Source organism: Crocodylus siamensis, chromosome 7 (genome assembly GCF_052110815.1).
Source record: "Crocodylus siamensis isolate JL-2025a chromosome 7, ASM5211081v1, whole genome shotgun sequence".
Classification (NCBI taxonomy): domain Eukaryota; kingdom Metazoa; phylum Chordata; order Crocodylia; family Crocodylidae; genus Crocodylus; species Crocodylus siamensis.
In genome coordinates, this window is record NC_143401.1 from 27,230,535 (window position 1) to 27,253,651 (window position 23,117).

The following is a 23,117-nucleotide window of genomic DNA, read 5'->3' on the forward strand; positions in this document are numbered from 1 at the left end:
GTGCAGCAAAGTCTCAGACTGGCCAGTGTGGATGCTGGATCCAGCATGCCAGATCTAGCAGCTGCTCTGGTTAGTTCAAAACTACACTGAACATTGCACCCATCCAGCATCTGCATTGCCCCATGCTGACTGGAGCAGGCTCCATATACAGCTCATGTCCTGGACCAGCCAGAGCAAGCGCCATATGATCTGGATCCAGCATGATGGAGGTGGGGAGTCCATGGGTCCAATCCAGCCTGCAGGGCCAGCTCCTCACTGTTCATCTGGCCTGTGGACTGGTCCTGCACCACTCCTCCAGCCAGTGGAGCCAAATGAGTTTGCCACTCATAGCTTAAGCAATTAAATTCTCTTATGGTAGATAAATCAAGTGCCATATCACTGCAATATTAGGGGAAACACTGACTATGTGATGAACCAATTCCAGAGGAGATCAAAGCCTACTGTACATGTTCCACAATAGCATCTTGGGGCAGAAAGGTTATCATTCAGCACAGAGATTTACAAATCTCTGCCTAGGCATCCCCCAGCACATTAGAATATTTATAAAACCGTATGGCATTTAAACTTTGTTTCTCTTCAGAAACATCCTTTGACAAAATAATGCTCTGAAATAAATCAAATTTTTGTGGAGTGGGTTTTTTTTCTTCTTTCTCGTCTGTTTTTCTTTTCTTGTGACAGACTTTTTTCCCCTTATTACTTGCCACTTGTCATTTGATTTACTTTTTGGGACTTCAGAATAAGCATTCTCTCATATCTGGAATGGATGAATCCATCTGAATGAGTATGTAAGTGTAAGTGAATTAAGCATAGCGTTGGATTAAAAGTGAAGTTTAGTGCTTAGTGTAATTTCTTTAAAAGGAGTTTTTGACAGCTAGTCATTTCTATTCTGAAATGTGTGGAGTAGAATTTTCCTAATAATGCACAGTAGTTTTTCCTGCCTCATAGAGAGCTTTACTGACTTTTTTCTTTCTATGTTGAATAATATAAAGTATTGTAGTGTTGTGGATGCTGATCCAGCAAAGGACCCTGAATTTGCATGGATGAATTGTTTCTTTCAAGAACCCAGAGGAGGGATGTGGCTAGGAGTGTTAAAAATAGTTTTCTGGCTATTCATTTTGTGAATATGTAATTCTTAGCCCAGCAGATTTTTGCCACTGAAAATCCCCATAAAGAGGGAAAGGGAACTCTTTTTCCTTACCTAGGTTAGACTTTGTGTAGCATTGGCTTGGCTTGTCATTTGTAATGCACAGCATCCACTAATGGTTGACTTACATAGAAGTTACTGTGCTTTGTTTTCCAGGTATTGCCAGGGTTCCTCATCTCACATCACAGATTATATCACTTATTAGAGTCCTTTTAGTTTTTCATTTTGGGGTTATCCATTATTAAGACTAGATAGATGATGACACCAGGGCTACCTGTTTAACAGGGACGTGTTGTACTCATTTCAGATGCTTCAGGATAAATACACGAGCTACCAAGATCAGTGTTTTTTATTTACCTGCACCTTAGATCAATTATTTGGCATCTGTTTGGTAAGTTTAATTTAATAGATGTAATTTAAATCACAGAACCAATTACCTTGTGTATGCTGTAAGTAAGATAAACTTTGCATTAAATGTGCACTAGACATTACAGCTCATACTGCAAGTTTATATTATGTTTTTTGGTACTATAAGGTATGTTTTAGATGCACAGTTCATTTCTATGCTGCAGAATTTTAGGAAAAAAATCCCCATCGGTGCTCTCTCCTTGCAAGATAAACTTGGATCAGCCCTAATACCAGCATAAAAGTGGACAAAGGAATAGTAAGAGATTCTGGGAATATATCACGTATCAGTCACCAGAAGGATTTTACTGTCAAGAGTATCTGTTTCCTGGCTTTTTCTTTCCTTTGTTATGACCACATTTTCAAGCATCTTAAAAATCCTTACTTTTAGAAGATCCTATCTTCTAAGACATGAGGAGGAATGTCTTGCATTCAAAAGCTTATCTAACTGTATCCCAACTATGTGGTTGGTTCAATAAAAATATCACCCTGAGGAATCCTTTCCCCTGTCTTCTTCTATAAAACAAGGTTACAGGTTGTGCTTCAAATGTATTTGTTGTTAAGGCTAACTGCCCTGCACATTACAGGGGAGCCGTCTTTCCTTTCTCTCATGGTCGATCTCAAAACCCTTTACACAAGAAGTGGGTATCATTACACCTGTTTTTTATAGATTGATAAATTGAGGTATAGGGAAGGAAGAATGATATGTCCAAAGTTATTAAACAGGCTGATATAAACTCAGGAACAGAAACTAGGTGATGGGCATCCATAGTTGTTGAAATACCCACACTCTGAAGTTAGTAGAAAGCCAACAATAACAAAAGTAGTGCGCCAGTATCTTTGCAGATTATTTTGGCATTGTCTGATGATTTCAAAAACTTACACAGCTTTAAACTCTCCAGATGGGATGCTTCTAATCACTAAACAATTGGGTTTTTTTATTATCACTTTTTGCACTGCTTCAAGTTCAAGCTGTTTCTGACAAGCAGTGACATCTAGTACAATTCAATACAAAGCTCTTAGATTTTACAGCAAAAGTGAGCTGGGATATTGCTTAGAATTCTTAACACAGAGCTGAAATAATATGTTTTAAATGTATCTGGTGTAAAGAGTGGTCCTGATTTAGCACCTGCTGGGCCCATCTACATGTCCCTTAATGCGCAGTGGTTACTGCGCATTTAATTTAGTACTTGTATAATTAAGTACTAAATAAATGCATAGTAACCGGGGTAACTAGGCAAACACTTTTTTAGTGACACTACTGCACAGTAGCCTAATAATACTGCACAGTAGCATATCAGCTGTGTTGTGATGCGCTACTGCGCAGTATTATTAGATTACTGCGCAGTTAGCATCTCATGTAGATGTGCCCCAGTGCATACTGAAGTACAACTGCTGATTCTTAGCTTTTGATATGTAGTGCCCAAATACCATCATTCTTTAAATGTGAAACGTGGTGTTTTCTGTGCATACAGTAGCATAGATTTTTAGGAAATGCTTTCTGGACAATAAATCCTGCATCCTAAATGGGTTTAATGATGTAGGCTCCATCACCTCAGTCAGTGTAAGGTGACAGTTGAGGTTTAAAACTAAAAGCCTATGCTAGACCAAGTTTCTGGCGGCTCCATAAGTACAGGCAGACTTCACATTTGGTGTGGGTGATGTTCCTCATAATGTACCAATACAGTTTTTATTATAAATCTTTTTAATGAAATGGTAGGTATCAATGGGATATGTAGTAGCACTTACATTAATGATCATCTTGGGTGTAACGACATACCTGCCTTTCTGTGTTATTGGTAATTGCAGGCAAGAAGCAAGATTGGAGTCGATGTACATATCTTTTTTCCAAATTGGGAGGTACACACTTGATAAGTCTTGCAGCAGAAGGAAAACAGACTAAAAAACTCATTTTGTATACACCAAAGCTTGCAGAAAGGCAAGAAAACTGTTTCATAAGAATGACTTTGCTTTATGAAGGAAGATGTTAACTAGCTGTCTTTACTGTACTGCCAAATCCATTATGATTAACAATATGTGCGTTGGGTGTCAAGGAATGGATCAGGATCAGTAAGGGAGTAAGAAAGTGCTGCTTTTGTTGTTACGGGGGAATGGATCAGGATCAGTAAAGTACTGCTTTTGTTGTTACGTGTGTTTTCAGAGTTTGAAAATTTTTAAAAATGGAATTTTGACTCACTTCTGAGATTTAAAGCATCAGGACATGTAAGAAAGGTATCTATAGGAGAAAATATCAAATATGTTGGTGGAGTCCAGTTATGTCACTGAGCAAGTTTTTAAGCATGGTTACGTACTGTTTGTAGCTGTGCAGTTGGATAGTATTTGTGAGAGTACAGCTATTTAATCAGAGAAAGGTAGAGATTATTACTTTATATCTTTTCTGTGCCCTCTAAGTAGTTTTTAATTACAGTAATAGCTACCAGATTTTTTTCATTATTTTCAAGCAGGTTCTTCTCCTTTGTAATTTTAGAACCTTTTCAAGTGGAGGAGGGTGGTTAAGTCTTGTACAGTGTATAGTAGGGGAGAGGCTTTTGGCTAGAAATATTTTATTATACATCAACATGTTCTAATTGCTGCAGAAGATATAAAAGTGGAGCTAACTGAATGTTCATAGATGTGGTTTAATGGAAATACTATTTTTAAAAACACTTCCCACAAATTCAGGTGAATTCAAGAGTTAGTCTCATTCCAGTTAAGGTGACTCTTTACTGCTGTCAGTGGGCCATTACAGAGAAAACGTACTTGATTTCTATTACCCATATCAGTTCCATCTTAAGTTCTTAGTGTAAGGTTCTGACTTGCAGTATTTATAAAAAAAACAAAAGCGGTGGTTCCCAATTGATAATGCTTCCATACTGTTGTGATTGGGACCAAGTGGATGCTTTGACTTACTGGATACTGCTTTGGTCTCCTTAAAGCATGGGCTTTTGTAGCTTATCAAGTGTCACACTTTTGTACTTCGTTTTGTATTTGAATTTAGAAAATAGGGGGCAGGGGTTGTTGAAAATTCTAAGTGACAGTGTATGTGTTTGGAATTGCTGACCTGAAACTTAACTTTTTGCAAGCATGATTAAAGGCATTTTTAATGCAGGTTTGGAAAGCAGATTCCTTCTCTTGTATATGAAGTTTGGACAAAGGAGAGGTGCGGGGAAGCTTCACAAAATAGTTGTAAGGAAAGAAAGCTAGGCTTATACATTCTTAAAACATGATGTTTAATTTTGCTTTTATAGAGAGCATTTGGTCACTTTGATATTTCTGTTGCACATTATCTCTCCTAAAAGGATATATCCTAAATTTTCAAGGCACGGTATTTCTACAAAATATTGTTTTCTCTTCTCTCTAGGTTATTTGCTCTCTAGAAGGGAAGGACAAGCAGGATCCCCTGAAAAACCACTGTCTGATCTGGGTCGCCTCTCCTACTTGGCCTACTGGAAAAGTGTCATATTAGAATACCTTAATTGCCACCATGAAAAACAAATCAGCATCAAAGGAATGAGTCGAGCTACTGGAATGTGTCCACATGATATTGCCACCACCCTTCAGCAGCACAGCATGATAGACAAGAGAGAAGATAGGTCAGTAAAGCTTTTGGCACTTGAAAACTACTTGAGAACAAAAAAAAAAGATTATATATATCTATTAAAAAAGGGCATTATATAATACTTGATTGAAGTACATTTTTTGATATGGGAAAAAACCTAACATCTTCAGTGTAGTTTTTATTTATAGTGGGGAACAGTGCTACTTTATGCTCATATCTTTACATCTTTAGGTTGTCTTAGAAGGACACTGTCAAATTAAAGTAGTCAACTCTTTTTTTTTCTTTTTTAAATAACAGTGGTTTAATATGATACAATAAATCCACCGGGATCCTTCTTCCTAATTGTATTGCCTTCTTGGTTTTGGGGGGTTTGCCTTTATAAAAAGGTGTCACACTCGCTCACTGTAGACCGAGACCATGAATGCTTTCAAGAGATTTGTTAATGGAAGTTGGAAAGTTATTGAGGGATCATCCTTATGAACATTCCAGTTTGGGTGTGGGCATGCCTTAAGTATTTGAGTCTAGAGCCTGTTTTTGCTCCTTAATACATTCATCCTGCCTCTCTGTGCTGATGTCTTAAGGAGCAGTTTGTGATACCTTGTCCGTACTTCCTCTCAATTTCACTGTTTTAAGATGGAACTATTGCAGCCTAGTCCCAATCCTATTTTTGGCCTACAGTAACTCTCAGAAGCCACTTCTTCAGATTTTCTTGTCTTTGCACTTTCTTGAATTGATTAACCTTGTGCAGCTTGTGACCAGTCCAGCCCAACAAGCAGCACATGCGGGCCCCTCTTTGGGGTTTTACTGCATTCAGTGCGTGGACTGGACCCAGTGCCACAAGCACTATACACAGCATAGAGGGTTCAAGGTATGGGCTGCATGTGGTGCCTGCACCAAGCCAATCCTGCATATCAACTCTGGGGCCAGTTCCACATGCAGAGCAAGCTGCCTGCTGGTACCTCTTACAGAGCAAGCCCTGGGGCAGAGCCAGCGTGTGCTGCATGTAGCACATGAAGTAAGACCAGCTGTGTGCACTGCATGTGCCATGAGAGTCTCGCACGGAGTGTGCACTGCATGCTGGCCCTGAGCACTGACTCCAGTGTGGCCTGTTTTTGACCAGCCCTAGAGCCAGCGCTTGCTTAAGAGTGAGCTGCTTGCTGCACACCCTGGATATACCCCCTGAGCTGCATGAGGCGCTGGGTCCAGCCCACATGCCAGACCAGCTCTGCATGATTAATGCAATCCATGAGGTAGGTACAAGACCCACGGGCCAGATCATAATGTTTCATGGTTCAGATCTGGCCTGTGAGCCTTATGTTTGATACTCCTGCGCTAGGGCACACTGTCTCCTTGTAGTTGCCCTGTGTTGCTTATGATCTCAATCTGCCCCTTGATTTCATCACTTTTCTTATAGATCTAATCAGGAAAACCAAAAGGACTGGTGTGAATATATAAGTCGTTCCTCTGGTGTTTTTGTAAAACCTTCTTCTAGGTCATTGACATCATCTGCTTCTCAATCTAAAGTTTTAGAATTCATAAGTAGGTGAAAGGAGATGGATTTGGCAATTCCCTGCACTCTAACGGATCTTGTGCCCTAATATTTGTTTTCCAATGTTCTCCACTTCTGAAATGTTACAATGCCCTTCTTTGCCAGCAGGAAGGAGAGCCACTTTACATTTACTATTCCTTTCACTTTGTTTCTTATGTAAGAATACCTGTATTCATAACAGGGTTTCTGGCACAGTCAGTTCCTACTTCCAGGCAGGAGACACTAGTTGCTAACTTGTCCAATTTTAGTATCACGGCATTACATGGATTCAATTTATTCTTCAGTTTTCTATCAAACTGAAGGCAGGTCTGGCAAGGAGGAGCCACTTATACAGAGGGGGGTCCATACTCAGCCATTTTTTTTGTGGGCTTGAAAAAATCAGTTGCAAAAGTTTTTTCTTTTCCTCTTCCCCATATAATATTGGTCCTTTGCCTTGTAAATTGTTGTGGGTTTTTTTGTTTGTTTTGTTGTTTGTTTTGGGGGGAGGGGACGGAAGATGAGGTGAGCAGCTGTGTGTTAAATCTCCTATGTGTATTTAAGGTACATTAGCCTCCATATGTGGTTGGCTGTATACTCATTTACTTATTTGTACCAAAGTCATTTCTCAAAAGATGCAACTTTTTTAAAAGATCATTGTAGCTTTATTTTGATCCTTTTTCTGAAAATGAAAATATTTATTGAATTGTAGATTTGTGATCATTAGAAGGGAAAAATTGATCTTGAGCCATATGGAGAAACTAAAAGCTAATCCACGTGTCAATGAAGTAGATCCTGAAAGTTTGAGATGGACTCCCCTGTTAGTTTCTAATGCTGCGGTTTCTGAAGAAGAGAGAGAAGCTGAAAAAGAGGTAATGATAGCAGATATTCTTTAAATCCTTGATTTTTCAGGAGTAATCTATCTTAAACAATACATTGTTAACATATAGTCTAACACAATTAAGGAGCAGTAATTTACTGAAATTCAAAAAATTTGGCAGTTGCACAGTAAGACCTGGTAAGTTTTAGCAAATTAATGTGAAAAACTTAAAACATGTCTCACTTGTCATGAAGCTGTATTTATCACTCTTAAAGTAGTCTGAGAGCATGTAATCAGATCAAATTTGGTGCAGAGCTCAAAGGCTGCAATGTCAATCGATTCTTTGTGTTTATGAACTTGCTCAAAGTGATCCATGTCAGTGGGCGTGTAATGTAGTGCTAAAGGACTTAAATCAATTCGCTGCATCATTAATAGTGCTAAATATCCCATGAAATGCAATCTTCTTTGGTTTGTTATCCTAACTGTTGTAAAGGAGCTACTAGATGATTCAGCTGAAATGTTGTTGCTTGGTTAGCCAGCAGTGCTAATAAGGGTTGACTTACTGTAACTCTTTAGCTGAACTTAAAGGATATGGCCAAATAAATACTGTTTCAATGACCCATTACTTTAACCTCAACCCTTCAGGCTGAGCGTCTGATGGAGCAAGCTAGCTGCTGGGAAAAGGAAGAGCAAGAAATATTCTCCACAAGAGCTAATAATAGGCAATCACCTGCAAAAGTGCAATCTAAAAATAAATATTTGCGATCTCCAGAGAGTGTGGCAGTGGTGGGGGATCGAGGGCAATCCACAGAACAATCTAAAGAAAGCAGCGAGGATGATGAAGGGGAGGAGAATCATCCAAGTTCACCTCCCCGACTGACAAAACCACAATCACTGGCCATGAAAAGAAAGGTATGTTATTTTAGCTGTTAGGTTTAAAGCTGATCAGGGCCCCTTACAAATCAAATCATTGTCACCAATATAATGTTAAAAAAATTGAAGTGTTAAATGTTCACAAGAATCTGGGCTTTTTAATCTAAATTTTGTTTGGGGCACTGGGTCCCTACCACATTTCCTAATTGTTTTCCCTTTTTTCTGGTGGTGTTGGCTTTTTGTGTTTTCCATATTGTTAGGAAAAAACAGATAGCACTAAACGGTAGACGCTGGCTTTATTTTTAGACTAATGACTGCCCTCTGCTGCTTGACATCAGTATTGTTCCACTAGTTTAGCTGGTTTGTCAGTTCTTACTTGTTTTGTTTTGTTTTTCCTTTAAGAGGAATCAATATATTATGGGTTTCTCCTCTTATAAGATTGAAGGGGGAGAAGGCCTTGAACAAGATGTTTAAGGAGTTAATGTATTTAAGAAAAAAAAATGAGGTTTTGGTTTTTTTGGAGTTCTGTTTTTTTTCAAGTTGACATTGCTTAGTTTTTAAAACAGTTGCAAGTCACTGAACTAGGGTGTTAATAGATTTTCAGTGAATTAAAAGGATCAGGTTCAATGTTTAAATTAAGAACCCCAAAATGCTAAACTACTTGTTTTGATGCATGTACTAAGATAGCTTTAGTAAAAGTTAGTAGTTCTGACTGTGCTCTTGTGTATATTTTTGATATAGAAAATACTATAATGAATGTGTATTCTTAAGTAATGTAACTAGTTAACAATTTAAAGTAATGTGGATACTGAACCCCATCTTTCCTATAAGAACAGACATTCTTTAGTGTATTGTGAGTACTTACTTGAAGCTTGTGATATGCACTATTTTTTCCTAGCTATTTAATAGTCTACCATTTTATGCTTGCTTGCTTATGGATATATTGCGTCTTAATTTTCCAGGACCCTGAAGTCTAAAAGCACAAGCTATACATTTGCTTCCTGTAAATGATAGTAGTGAAATGATGAATGGAATTATAAGCATGCAACCAGGTGTTCATATGTGTAAATATTTTATGTTCTGCTGCTGTGAATTTTATTGAGCAAGAATAAAAGCTGAAAACCACCATAAAATATAGATAGTAATTTTAGTTCTTAATTTTTACTTGTAGAAAAAAAAGGGGGAGAAAAATGAGGTGCCTGCTGTCTTATGTAGTATTTCTTAATTGTTTGGATTCTGTGTAAAACAGTCAAAACTAACTTTAAAAGTAACATAAGTCAGCTTTTGAATTGATAAATATATTAGTCTACCAGAAACTCACTTCACAAAAGTTCAGTCATTCTGTATATACTTGGCCAACTAGCTCCTTCTTTATTCTTACTATAGTTCATTACATTTTCGGAATTATTTTTCAGAGACCTTTCATATTAAAAAAGAAAAGGGGCCGCAAACGCAGAAGGATTAATAGCAGTGTTACAACAGAGACAATTTCTGAAACCACAGAGGTGTTGAATGAGCCATTTGATAACTCTGATGAAGAGCGGCCTATGCCACAGCTGGAACCTACTTGTGAGATAGATGGAGAAGATGATGAGTTAAAACCTGCCATTAGAAAAGTGTTCCAGTACCATCCTGGTAGGCAGAAGCAGGATGAAGAGGAAGAGCAGGACAAGGAGGACAAAGAGAGCCATGATTGTAACAGCGATGATCTGTGTAAAAGTACGTAGAAAACCGTTTTACATGTACGTTTAAACGAACATGTCACTTTGCCCCTCAGGACAATCTTTTGTCTTTTAGTAATAACCCTTGCAGGCTTGTGTCTAGTTTTACAGAGCTTTTTAAATGTTTATATTTCAAGATCAAATTAACATGGATTTTTAGTAGCGTTCCATCCCTCTGAGATGGTGTTCATACTGTTAGTCCCACCTGATCTATTGGCATTATACCACAATTTGAAGCATTATACAACGATCTTTCCACCCCTAGCCCCACTCTTGTGTCCTCCCCCACGCCTCCCACCACAAATGTAACACTTTTTTCCTTGCTGTCCCTATGACTCCCTCTACACATTACACACAGCATGCAATTAACTGGTTAATTGTGCGGTTAACTTGAGACCAGCTATACGAGCAAAGTAGCTATTGCACAATAAAAAGCTCCAACCAGCTATAAAGTTAGACCTTAAAACTTTGTACTATCTTTATAGCTGGTTGCCATCAAGCTTTAATTTGCACATGTATCAGGGTCTTCCCTTCAGTTGGGAGCCTGGCAGCTGACAGGGCTCCCAGCCACAGGGTTATGACCCCTGAGTCCTGGGGATCATGGCTGCCATGATTCCCAAAGGCTTGGGGGTTCATGAAACCCCTGGGCCCACACAGGGCTCTGAGTCCTAACTGCACCTCACCCGCATCTGGGACTGAGAGTCCTGCAGCTCGTGGGGCTCTGGATCCCAGCTGCGTCTCACATGAGCTGCTGTGTCTCAGGTTTCAGGCTGAATGTAGCCTCTGCAGCTGGGAGTCCCTCAGCTCAGGGGCTTCCAGCCGTAGGTGCCTGCTTCTTTCAGATGCAGGGGAAATCCAGGATCGGGCTCCCCCTACACCAGCAATAAGGCACAATTGGTTCTAATGTGGGATCCACACAATCACACCTCCTGCCATGCCATTGGCATGCATTATATCCTATCGCACCTTTACCTGCATGTGGAGAAGGGGCTTATCTTATTCTTCTCATTCAGTAGATTAATTCCCATTTAAGACAAAACTATCAGGTTTTATTTCAGTTTGGGACATTTCAGCCCTGGTCATTGCGGGGAGATGCGGAAGTAGAGTGGGGCATGGCACAAAAGGCTCATCCCCTTCCTGTCAGGGAAATACTGGTGGGTTCTTGCTCTCTGTGTTCTCTTTCCTGTATTCTTTGCCAACAAAAAGAAGATCTGTAATTCATACAGCTCTTCTCTTTTTATTCTGCATTTTATTAATGCATTTATAAGAACTATTGAAATTTGCCTTGTGCCCTAGGAACGGTATGTCTTCTTCACTTGGGCTTGTCAGTTCTGAATTTCTATATTAGTAATCTTGGAGACTACGCTTACTTCCTTGACAAGCACTCAGAAACTGCCCTTCCCATCTTTCAAAATAACTCAGGATTGTTCAAGCATGGGAACTGGTGCCAACTTCTTAGGCTCTTAGATTGATTTATACCAAGATGTTTTGGCTCTAAAAATGCTGCATTTCCCTAAAATCTTCAGAACCATTTATTTAACATGCTTGTTCAAAGCTGCTCATCCAGCTCTGTTTCAAGAACATTTCCTGGTGGGAAAACTTAGAAATGTGTAGTGAATCCACTAATGAGCAGTTCTGGGAGACTCCTTACTCTCTGAACTCTTAAGTGAAAATTTGAGTTTAATTCCAAATCCTGAATGAGTTGTGGATTCCTGCATCACGTTCCTTATCTTTAGAAGCTGCTGGTGTCTCTTTGGTGTCCTGAGAATTAATAGTTTAGAGAATGTGGCAGGAAGTTTCGTTTTCTGGTGCCCAGCTAAGAGTTAATCTGTCAGTGCCTGGTACAGGCTATTTTTTTTTATTGGCAAGCTGCTTAGGGTTGTAACATACTAGCAATACATTTAAGTAGTACAGTTCCTAGTGTGAATAGTAAGGTTATATTCTTTTAACTATACTGATGTAGCATTTTCCTGAGTCACTTTTTCACATTAGCCAGCTGTTAGGATGTTGAGAGGGAACCTTTTTCACAGGAGAACACAAAAGTATAATGCTTTTCCTAAACAGGCTTTTAAAGACACCCACATACATTTACCAATACATTTGTCCTTTTTTTATCTTTGTCGTTTTTTGCCCCCTCAGTGTTTGTCATGGATTGAATTAACGTGCATTTTCTTTGTATACTTCATTTTTTTAAATTCTATTTCAGAATATGTTTTGGCCTGTAATCTCCTGTGTAGATTTATACTGAAAGACCTTCTCAGAGGAAAAGAAAAATTTTCCTTTTTCAGTATTGGAGTTATAATGTGCATTTAATGTTCAACCTCTGTTAGTATCTAGTTTTTGAGGACTTTTGTATATCTATCAGCTGCATCATTAGTAATAACAAAAGAAGTAAGGGCATAGTTTGTGTTCCACCTCTATATAATGAGAAATGGTATCCCTTTTCTATAGGAACATGTTGCTGTATAGAAGGGTGGATGTTTGCGTAAACTCACAGTGAAGTTAGGTTTTTTTGCAAGTTGTAGAAATAAGCTTTGCAAATTTTGTGGTTTTCAATTTTACTCTACAAATTATCTCTTGATTATATTTCTCTGTGTTATAAGTGCCACAGAGTGAGGAAACACTTGTTAGCAATCAAAGGCTTATACAGAATGTTTGTAGTAGTTTAACAATGTTTGTTGAAAACACTTTCAAGAAATAACAAATAGGATTTTTAATGTATATATGGTGATTATGAGGCTGACTGTTAGAAAGCTGCAAATCAGGTATTGAACTTGATTTATTACACCTGGTATATTCTGATACATAAAATATTCTTGTGCTTTATCTCAAAGTAGGAAGCTGTGTGTCTGTATACCAGATATGGTTAGATTGAAGGTACCTGTTCATTATCAGTTTGGCATTTTTTATGCATGAAGTTTTTAATGTGAAAGTATATCGAGTTTATAGATTAACTTTGTATTTACCTTTTGCGTAGGTTAAGGATTGGTTTTTGCAAGCTAAGACTCTTTTTTTTTTTCTTTTTCTCTGTTCTCTGCTTACTAAAGACAACATGGAGGATGCAGCTGTTTTGGAAGAAAGCACTAAAGACAATCCTGAACCCTTGAGGTGCAAACAGGGCTGGCCCAAAGGAGTGAAGCGTGGTCCATCTAAATGGAGACAAAACAAAGAAAGAAAGCCTGGTTTTAAACTTAATTTGTACACTCCCCCTGAGACTCCTATGGAGCCTGACTACCAAGTTACAGTAGAGGAACAAAAAGAAGAGGCTGAAGACAAAGTCTGCCAAGTTCCTCCTGTTGCAGAAGAGGAGAATAAAGAGCTTGTTAAGGTCACTCAGCCTCAGGATGTGTTGACAGAGCCGGAACCCGAGCCTCCAAATCCACCTAGTGAGCCTTTTGAAAAGATGGAGAATGAGGATATGAAAGTAGAGGAAGAGGACAAGAATGTGGAAGAAGAAGAAGAAAAGGTCAGTGTAAAAGATCAAGAGAAAGACCAACTAGAAGAAACATTAATACAGAAAGAAGAGTCTGAGCAGTTGGATGATCGTGAGGAGGAAGAGGAGGAAGAGGAGGAGCCCTCTCACAATGAGGATCATGATGCAGATGATGAAGATGATAGCCACATGGGTTCCACCGAAGTGGAGAAAGAGGAGTTACCAGGGGAAGCCTTCAAAGAAATGCTAGAGAATCAGGAGTCTTTTTTAGATGTAAATGTTCAAACTAGTAATTCAAACCAGGAGGACTTAATAAACTGTGGTGTTGACCTTGCAGCCGACTGTGAAGGTAACCACAAGGAGCTTACTGCAGATCCAGAGCCTGTGCCTGAATCTGATGATGATCATACCGATAATAACCAGGACCAAAAGGACAGCGAAGAATTAAATTCTGGTTTCAAAGAAGAAAATACTGAAACTATGGAAATTGATTCAGAGACAGTACAAGCAGTTCAGTCTCTAACCCAAGAAGCAAGTGAACAGGAAGATGCATTTCAGGACTGTGCAGAGACACAAGAAGCATGCAGGAGCTTGCAGAACTATGCCCATACTGACCAAAGTCCACAAATGACCACGTTGGATGATTGCCAACAGTCTGACCACAGCAGCCCAGTCTCATCTGTCCATTCCCATCCTAGCCAGTCAGTTCGTTCTGTCAATAGTCCAAATGTTGCTCCATTGGAGAACAGTTATGCGCAAATTAGCCCAGATCAAAGTGCCATCTCTGTACCCTCATTACAAAATATGGAAACAAGCCCAATGATGGATGTTCCATCAGTTTCTGATCACTCACAGCAAGTTGTAGACAGCGGGTTTAGTGATCTAGGTAGCATTGAGAGCACAACAGAAAACTATGAAAACCCAAGCAGTTATGATTCTACAATGGGTAGTAGTATCTGTGGAAACAGCTCTTCACAGAACAGTTGCTCATACAGCAACCTTACATCTAGCAACCTAACACAGAGTAGTTGTGCAGTGACCCAGCAAATGTCTAATATTAATGGAAGCTGCAGTATGATGCAACAAACCAACATCAGCTCTCCGCCTACATGTAATGTAAAATCTCCTCAAGGTTGTGTTGTGGAAAGGCCCCCAAGCAGCAACCAGCAGTTATCTCAGTGCAGCATGGCTGCTAATTTCACACCACCTATGCAGTTAACTGAAATCCCAGAGACTGGCAGTGCCAACATTGGCTTGTATGAAAGGATGGGTCAGAGTGAATTTGGAGCAGGGCACTACCCGCAGCCATCTGCCACCTTCAGCCTTGCCAAACTACAACAGTTAACTAACACACTAATGGATCATTCATTGCCTTACAGTCATTCAGCTGCTGTAACTTCCTATGCAAACAGTGCCTCTTTGTCCACGCCCTTAAGTAACACAGGGCTTGTTCAGCTTTCTCAGTCTCCACACGCTGTTCCTGGGGGACCCCAAGCACAGGCTACTATGACCCCACCCCCTAACCTTACTCCTCCTCCCATGAATTTGCCACCGCCCCTTTTGCAGCGTAACATGGCTGCATCAAATATTGGAATATCCCATACCCAAAGACTGCAAACGCAGATGGCTGGCAAAGGCCACGTGTCTGTGAGAACCAAATCTACACCTCTACCACCAGCCGCCACAGCCCATCAGCCACAAATCTATGGGCGTGCTTCACAGACTGTGGCCATGCAAGGACCAGCACGGACCTTAACAATGCAGCGTGGTATGAATATGAGTGTAAACCTGATGCCAGCCCCCGCTTATAATGTTAATTCAGTGAACATGAATATGAACACTCTAAATGCTATGAACGGATACAGTATGTCTCAGCCCATGATGAACAGTGGATATCATAGTAATCATGGGTACATGAATCAAACACCCCAGTACCCTATGCAGATGCAAATGGGAATGATGGGAACTCAGCCATATGCACAGCAGCCAATGCAGACAACACCCCATAGTAACATGATGTACACTCCTCCAGGACATCATGGCTACATGAATACTGGCATGTCTAAGCAGTCTCTCAATGGATCCTACATGAGAAGGTAGGCTCTGTGGAGAGATAGATAACCGAACTGGCATATTGGATTGATCTGCACAGATATCTTTTGGAGAGTACGATTTCAAAACCAGCAATTGGTGTGAATGCAAAAACATTTGTTGGCACCATTTAAAAGCTGTATGCAGCAGAAAGCCTTATACAACTTTTTCTTTTTTCTTTTTCTTTTTCTTTTTGTACCTCCTTTATTATTTTTTACTTTTTGTTATTGTTTTTATTTTGTTTTGGGTTTTTGTTTGATTTTTGGTTTTTTTGGGGGTGGGATTGGGCTTTTTTATTTTTAATCGAAGTTATCTGGAAAGGAAGAACTCTTTCTATGAACTGCAATTACACAGCCGCTGATGGTTCAGAGCCATTTTATGTGCCTGCTCCCATTAAAATGTGGATAAATAGACTCCAAAACTATCAGACTTAGTACTGGACCCTGAGCTTTCTCTCTCCTTTCCCCCACATGTAAATGCCTTTTAGCATTTCATTTATTGTATTATTTTGTTTCTTAAGGTGACACTTCCGCATGCCGCTAATGTCTTTGTTAGTGACAGTGCATTTTGTAGTACTGTACAAGTGTTGTGCTTAACAGTAAGCCATTTCTTAAGTTTTTTGCCTTGATTAGGTTACCCTAGTTGAAGGGTAAAAAAACAGAACTATATTTTTGTTAATTATAAAACTTGTAAAAATAAAAAGCAGTAAAAGCTATTCACATTTTGTTTAGTTCAAAGGGTTTTATTGCTAAATGTTTGGTGTAAAGTTGAGACTCTTTTCCATTTTCTTTGGGTGAGGTGGAGAAAAAGGCAGCTTTCTGTTTTATAAATGCAGATTTTTGTTGACTGAAGCATATCTCAGTGTTTATTTGTTAAGTTTTGAAACATTTTCATATATGTCCAAATACTTGGCAGAATTTAAAAAAAAATAGTGAATTTGGTGTAAAGTTGCTATTTTATGGAAATGCCTCTAACTTTACATTTTCATTCCATCTGTAGATTTTTCTATCTTTATAAAATATTGGAGTTATTTTTTAAGGAAAAAATAGAGCAGTAGCGTGTGAATAGCTCTAACTAAGCTTACAGATCGCATGTAAAAAGGCAAAAGTTATTTGTGTCTGTTTATATTGCTTCCTTTTTGTAGCCTTTGTACCTGTACAGAGTGACTGTAAGGGCCGAGCAGAAGAGGCTTGATACATGTATAAAATAGGACCCAGTGACACTCTTGTATTTATCTGTTATCTTTTTAGTCAGTCACTTAAAAAAAACAAAAAACAAGCTGTACATTTTAACATAAAATAAATTATGATGAGCCATTTTTAGCCTCTGGTGTCTTGTCATAATCTGATGTTGCGTGGGGAATTTGCTGCTGAATTCTAGTGTTTGCTACATAATCTAAAGCCCATTAAAGGCAATGAGATTTGAATTAACCCATTGGAGTTTCCATTGTATTGGTTACAATTCAAAACCATGTCCATTTGTGGAAAAAAACACATCTAAGATTATTTTTAAAATAATATTAATAAAACAATATTGGATAAATAGATATTTGATGCATTAGAGGATTGTCAATATATAATGTAGGCAAAGCACTTTTGTTTTAAAAAGTGTTACTTAGATAAAAGGCTCATTATATGGTGGTTCTGCTGAGTTATCTCGGAACATTAAATATCCTGTTTTCTTTTTGACAGTTATCTTCAGCTACTGTTAGAAGGTAACCAGATTCTCAGGTGAAGTAACTTCAGCATTGAAATTTCTTCCCAGCTGTGTTCTGGCAATACTGAATTTTAAAAATGGATACAGTTGTTTCTTAAATGTAGCTGTCATGAAGAATATATGCCAAGCCTAGGTCAGATGCATGTGAAAAAAAGCCACCAAAAAGGCAACCTCAGGAGAATTTTTTAAAGTGTTCCTACACTTAAGGCTGATCTGAATATACTGACTCTTTGATAAATATTTATTTATTATTGTAATTATATTGTAATTAATCCTAATGGGAAAAGAGTATGTAAAGATATAGATGAGGATCTAAATGCTCAACAGACAGAGATAGCTGTGTATTATAAAACTTGTAATTCAATTCAGTTAAGAGACCTGCAAGCTCTTACACACAAATAACTTTACGGATCCATGTTCCATTTGATTTTGATGGAACTAATCATGTCCAGTTACTTCCATATCTGAGTGTGTACCTGCACATCAAGGTTTTGCCTGCCTTGTGGGAGATTAAATTATTGGGCATAATAATATGCAGTGAAGCCCTGATTCTACAGACTTACACGTGTTTAACTTCATGTGCTGTGAATAGTGCTTTTGAATCCAGCAAGGCTTTTGCAGTGCATAAAGTAAGAATATGTGCAAGTCTTTGCAGGATTAGCATCTGTCATTGTATTTTTGCCATAAGCTTCCATTCATCTTTATTTTGGGGGAAATGAAAAGGAGGATTGAAGAGAACATTGTGCTCTTTTCAATGTGTGGTGTGAGATGAACAGAGTTCTAGTGAGTGTGCATGTGGCTGGAATGCTGCACCTTTGTTCATTAGCCGATTGCACATTGAAATAGAAGCAGCATCATGTATAACCTTATTTTGTACAGTTATATTAAATCAAAAAGGAAGACAGCTGGGCCTTATCCACTGCTGTGTTACTCCAGCTTCACAGTGCTGTAACACACTGGCACATCAAGCCCAATTCTTGTTATTTCAGCATGTGGTGCTCCAGCACTGAGCATGCTGACTCCAACATATTGCTAGAGCTGTTCATTGCAATGTGTGGTTAAAAATGGCATGGAAAATGATGTGCTGTGTGTACGCAGGGAATGATTTCCAAAATCTTTATTTCAAGACCAAATTTCTTTCAACAAGACAAATCCTTTTGACATTTTTTTTTTTAGTCCATGGCACCTCTGAAGTGTATTTCTGTGCTGAGCACTGTTTTATAAGAAGACATCTTCTTCTCAACAGATCTGTTCCGTGTGTATATTCATCCTTCCCTCTGCTCACTTTGATCACAAAGCTTTTGCTGTCATTACCTGTGCAAAACCATCATAAAACAGAGATGTTCTTCTCCCATCTACTGCATCAACAGAATTATTTGCTCAGTTACAGTCAGCTGTAGCTGGACACACTTGAGTTTTCAAAGATGCTATTGTGGCCATAATTGAAAGAATGAGGTTGCACCGGTGCAAATGGAGGGCATTGTTTGGTCAGCAGAAACCTTTCTGTTTTTACTAGCTATGGGAAAAAGTCTGACTGCTGACTGACCTGGTGGAGAATGCTACTGTTTAGGCCATGTTTACAATACAAGCATTTGCCAGTGTGGTTATATTGGTTTGGTATAATGTAATGTAATCCCATTCAGTGTGACTCTGCCTGCAAAGGCCCCTAATTAGGTGCTGCTATATTTGCAAAACTGGGCTTTTTTGCTTGCATAGTTTGTTTTCATAGGGCTGTGGAGGGGAACGGGCAGTGGGGCAGGAAGCTGGAAGCACAGTTTTGCTGGTATAATCTGCGTTCACACCCAAATTGTTTTCCTAGCCTAGCCCAATCAGTGAAACACTCCTAACATGGACCTGGGCAGAGGTGAAGAGTTCTCATATAAATCCATGCACCCCAATGCCTTCACACATTTAATTTTTATCAGTAGATCAGACATCTACCAATCACATAGACTGATACAAATATCTATAGGATGTTGTATATAAGAGGATGGTGGCAATGGAGCATTTAAAAATAACCGAGCAGTCTGGCATAATAGCCAAAGGGGTCACCTACAACTGTACAAAACTGTACAGAATTGCACTTCAAGGATATAATAATAGACAGCTGAGGCATGAAACTTCTTTTGATGGACTGTTTGTATACAAAGGAAGCATGCCCTTTTTGTGACTATTAAGCCTATTATACCAAGTGTGAGTGACTGGATATCACAGGTATCTGGGGACTACTTTGTTGTTACTACAAATGAAGTCCAGATATTCAGTGATCCAAAGCTGTTGCCAAGGCAGTAATGGTGAGAAGTCTGTACTTAATGAGGAGGATGGGGTTTTATTTCCTGGCTGCGCTACAAACTTCCTTTGTAAGTTTGGCAAATCAGTCTCCCTTGGTTTCTTTTTCTCCTCTGTAAAATGGGGCTAATGAGTGAGTTTAATAAAGTCCTGTTTGTAGAAGTGATCTGAGGTCCTCCAAAGGAAGGTGCTGTAGAAAAGGCATCTTCTGTTGTCTGCTGCTTATTAATGCAGACAGTCAACATCATCTTGTTTTCAATGATTGTCAGGCGGGTAACAAGCAATGCTGATACAGCAGAATTCCCATCCTGAGTCAGGATACTGGATGTAACAGTGTCTTTTTTCAGCTAACTTCTTCCTGTCTCTGAGGCTGCTGGTGCTGGTACCCTTTTGTGTTAATATTCCTTATGTGGCAGTCCTTCCAGCAAGTGCTACAGCTGGGGTTCGCAAGAGTCACAGCACTGGGTCACCCGGTGACTGAAAGATGGCCTTATGGATGTTCTTCCTCCCTTTCTCTCCCCACAGCTGACTAACATCTCTGTGGCACCTACAGCATACACTAAAACCAGCCTAAGGGAAGCCTTTCAAGAATTTCTTAACTGCAGCAGCTACAGGAAGCCAGAAAGAGCCAGTGTGTGGTGTACAGAGCAATCTGAGAACAGGCTTAATACAAACATCAGACACAGCCTGCAGGCAGTGGTCACTAGAGCAGCAGACCTAAGAGCATGCCAAAAAGACACACACACTGATTTTTAGCATTTGTTTACTATCCCAGGTGGGATTCTTTGGAAAACCCCTCTGCCTTGCCAGGGGCACCCAAACCACAGGAAATAGAATCATATCTATGTGTTTCTTGCTGCACAGTAGCTCACCTGTGCAAGCACCTAGCTCTTAAGAAGCTTTTTGTTTTGATGTAGCTCCAAGTCAAAGGGTCCTGTTAACATACAAATGCTTCAAATCATGGCTGTCATCAAAGGTGCAGAGCACTGAAACAAAAGTGTGTGCAGGCTTGGATTAGCAAAGAGGACAATAGTTAACTCTTTCTCAGAATAAGAAGAAGCTGCCTTCCCTTAGTGCAAGGACTGTCCAGGGAGGAAGTCTGAGTCAGCTGTCTCTAGTTAATTCCCTCAGCACATAGTAGAAAGGTCTGTTGTCTCCGTAGTTTTTAGAAGCTGCCTAAAGATCTTTGAGCGGGAGCAAGAAGGGTAAAGGACCACCTGACAAAGCCTATGAGGACTCTTTAGATGCAGCTGAATGTACATTGTTTTTTGGGGGAGGTTCTGATTGAGCTCCACACAATTCAGATGGACCCTTTGCTGGACTTCCAAGACATTTGTGTATAAATCGAGAAACCTGACTGTTGTCCATTTGATTTGCATCTGTCTATCCCTTACATCCCTCTATCAGAGCCATTTGGTGGCTCCTCAAAAATGAATATGGTGTTATCCCAGTTCCCAGAAGTGAGGTATGGCTGGATCATGAACATCCCCACACCTGTAGGCATCATTTGTGGGGAGACTTGTGGGGCTCAAGCCTATGCTGAATATCCAAGTCGATAGACGACAAAAGTCTTCCAGACTTCTGAGGGATGGGCAAGTACCATTTCTACTGTACAGTTAGATTAGCCAGGAAGCCAGAAACCCACTTCCAGGAAGCAGTACTCCTCTAGGCTTCTGAGAAGGAAGTTAAGAAAATAGATATACTGGAACATCTACCTAGGCTGTCTTCAAGGCTTAGAAAGGCCCAAATTTCTAGTATCCTGTTCTATGCAGGTTCTTTATTACCATGCTTTCCCCCTAGCATTGGAATTCCTTCAGTGTATGTTAAACAAACGTGAGTTGCAACTGTTAAATGTTGTTTTAATGTCTCATCTTCCCCTCCTAGGAAGAGGGACAGTAAGCCTTTTAGAGCCTGCTTTCTTGTGGTGGGAGTTCTTTTAAATCTGCATGTCACTTTAGAGAAGGCAAGGTCTAAGAAATGTGCCTTGCACTTGGAGCAGAAGATGTTGAAATCTGTGAGTGTTTTTGGTTTCAGTGGAAGTTCCTTGCATAGTCCCAGACTGGTCCTAACGAAGCTCAGTCTCCTCCATGAATGAGCTATTCCCTTGTGGAGGGTTGCATTGCATCAGGGGAGAGTTATTGACTGTAGTCTTTGTCCTGGAGCCTCAGTCCATCTTTTAGGTGTTCTGGGCCCAGACCACAGAGTACCCTGAAGATATGGAGTGTTTAGGCACAACCTCAGGTTATAGGTAGATATAAACCAATTTAACTGTTGTTGAAAGCCCTCTGCATTCCTCAGTAGATGGTGGATATGTTTGCTCCACCAAGGAGTACAATGTCATGAATCGGTGCAATATTTCCTAGCTGGCCAGTTCCTGTTTCCCTTCTCATTTCCAAAAAGTGCTCTTTGTTCAGTGAAAGCATTCATAATCATTGTGATCGCTCTTGTCTGTGGTTCCCTGGAGCTAAATAGTTCTTGCCTTGAAAGGAGACAAAAACCCCAGATAATGTAAGCATGGGATGGCTGGAAAATCCAGAATTGGAAAAGTCTGGTGGTTCATTGTGCATTGTGGCTACCCATTGCCTGTCAGTAGTTTGGTTTGTGTTTAGCTTATCTTCAGGGATGTGGAGTCTGAGGTTTTTTGGGGCACATAACATACAGAACAGACAACAGAGAGGAAACTATTAACTCCTCCTCTTGGCTGTTGTCAGATTCTGCTGTAGCATGAGTTTTGTAGACTGTGTGTCTGAACAATAACCTAGTATTCTGCCCTGGGAGTCCAAGGAATGGGAAGTCCTCTATCATCACACTCGCATTAAAGTTTAGGACCTCACAAAGAGCAGCTGAAAGGCTTCTAAATACGTGGTTTTGAAAACTACTTATCTGCAGTTAGTTCTTAAACTGCGCAAGTGGTGCTTATACTAACTAATCCAAGACAAAAATGCTCAGCAGCACAACTCTGCCTTGATTCCCATTCCCAAAAAAACAGCTTCATTCTGTCTTTAAATAAATTGGCTACTTCATATAGAACCCCAGCTGCTTGGGGCACTGAGACATCCCCACCAACATCCCACTTCCAGACATTAAACTGTCGATGCCCCAACCCTATTCCCCACAACTGTTCTGTGCTGGGGCTGTGGTTCACCTGGTACACAACAAGAGAACGCCTTGGCTTCCTCTGCTATGACTCCATTATTTCAAGTGCTGTGAAGATGAGCCTCTCTAACTGAGCTCTTGCATTAGAAGGGCAAAAATACTAGGAGACAGTGATGACTGTTCTAAAAGGATGCAAATAAGTAGGTGTGGCTTGGCTTCTTTTGTTTTAAGAGCATCTTTCTTGATAAAGTGGGAAAAAAACATGTCCAGGTCCATGTTACAGAATTTCAGTGTGGAGTTGGGCGGCAGTGTTTCTGTTAGTTGACACAAGGCTGAAGAGGGGTCAGTGAGCAGAGTAGATCAGTGCCATGTGTTGGGATTTGTGTCAGTGAATTCAATGGTTGGCAACCATGTTTGGACACAGTAATTTTTGGAGTGTGTCTAA

The 23,117-nt window shown here is 39.7% G+C and overlaps 1 protein-coding gene across 14 annotated transcripts in view; it reads left to right on the top strand.

The window, feature by feature from the left end:
- KAT6B (lysine acetyltransferase 6B) overlaps positions 1-16,893 on the top strand; it is a 223,128-nt gene extending 206,235 nt beyond the window's left edge. For all 14 annotated transcript variants that reach the window (XM_090058679.1, XM_090058676.1, XM_090058677.1 and 11 more), the window contains 5 exons: positions 4,911-5,142; positions 7,346-7,505; positions 8,099-8,365; positions 9,742-10,045; positions 13,095-16,893. In XM_090058679.1, coding sequence (XP_089914805.1) covers positions 4,911-5,142; positions 7,346-7,505; positions 8,099-8,365; positions 9,742-10,045; positions 13,095-15,580 — 3,449 coding nt within the window. In that variant the 3' untranslated portion in view covers positions 15,581-16,893. The remainder of the gene's footprint in view (positions 1-4,910; positions 5,143-7,345; positions 7,506-8,098; positions 8,366-9,741; positions 10,046-13,094) is intronic.
- Positions 16,894-23,117: the final 6,224 nt, after the last annotated feature.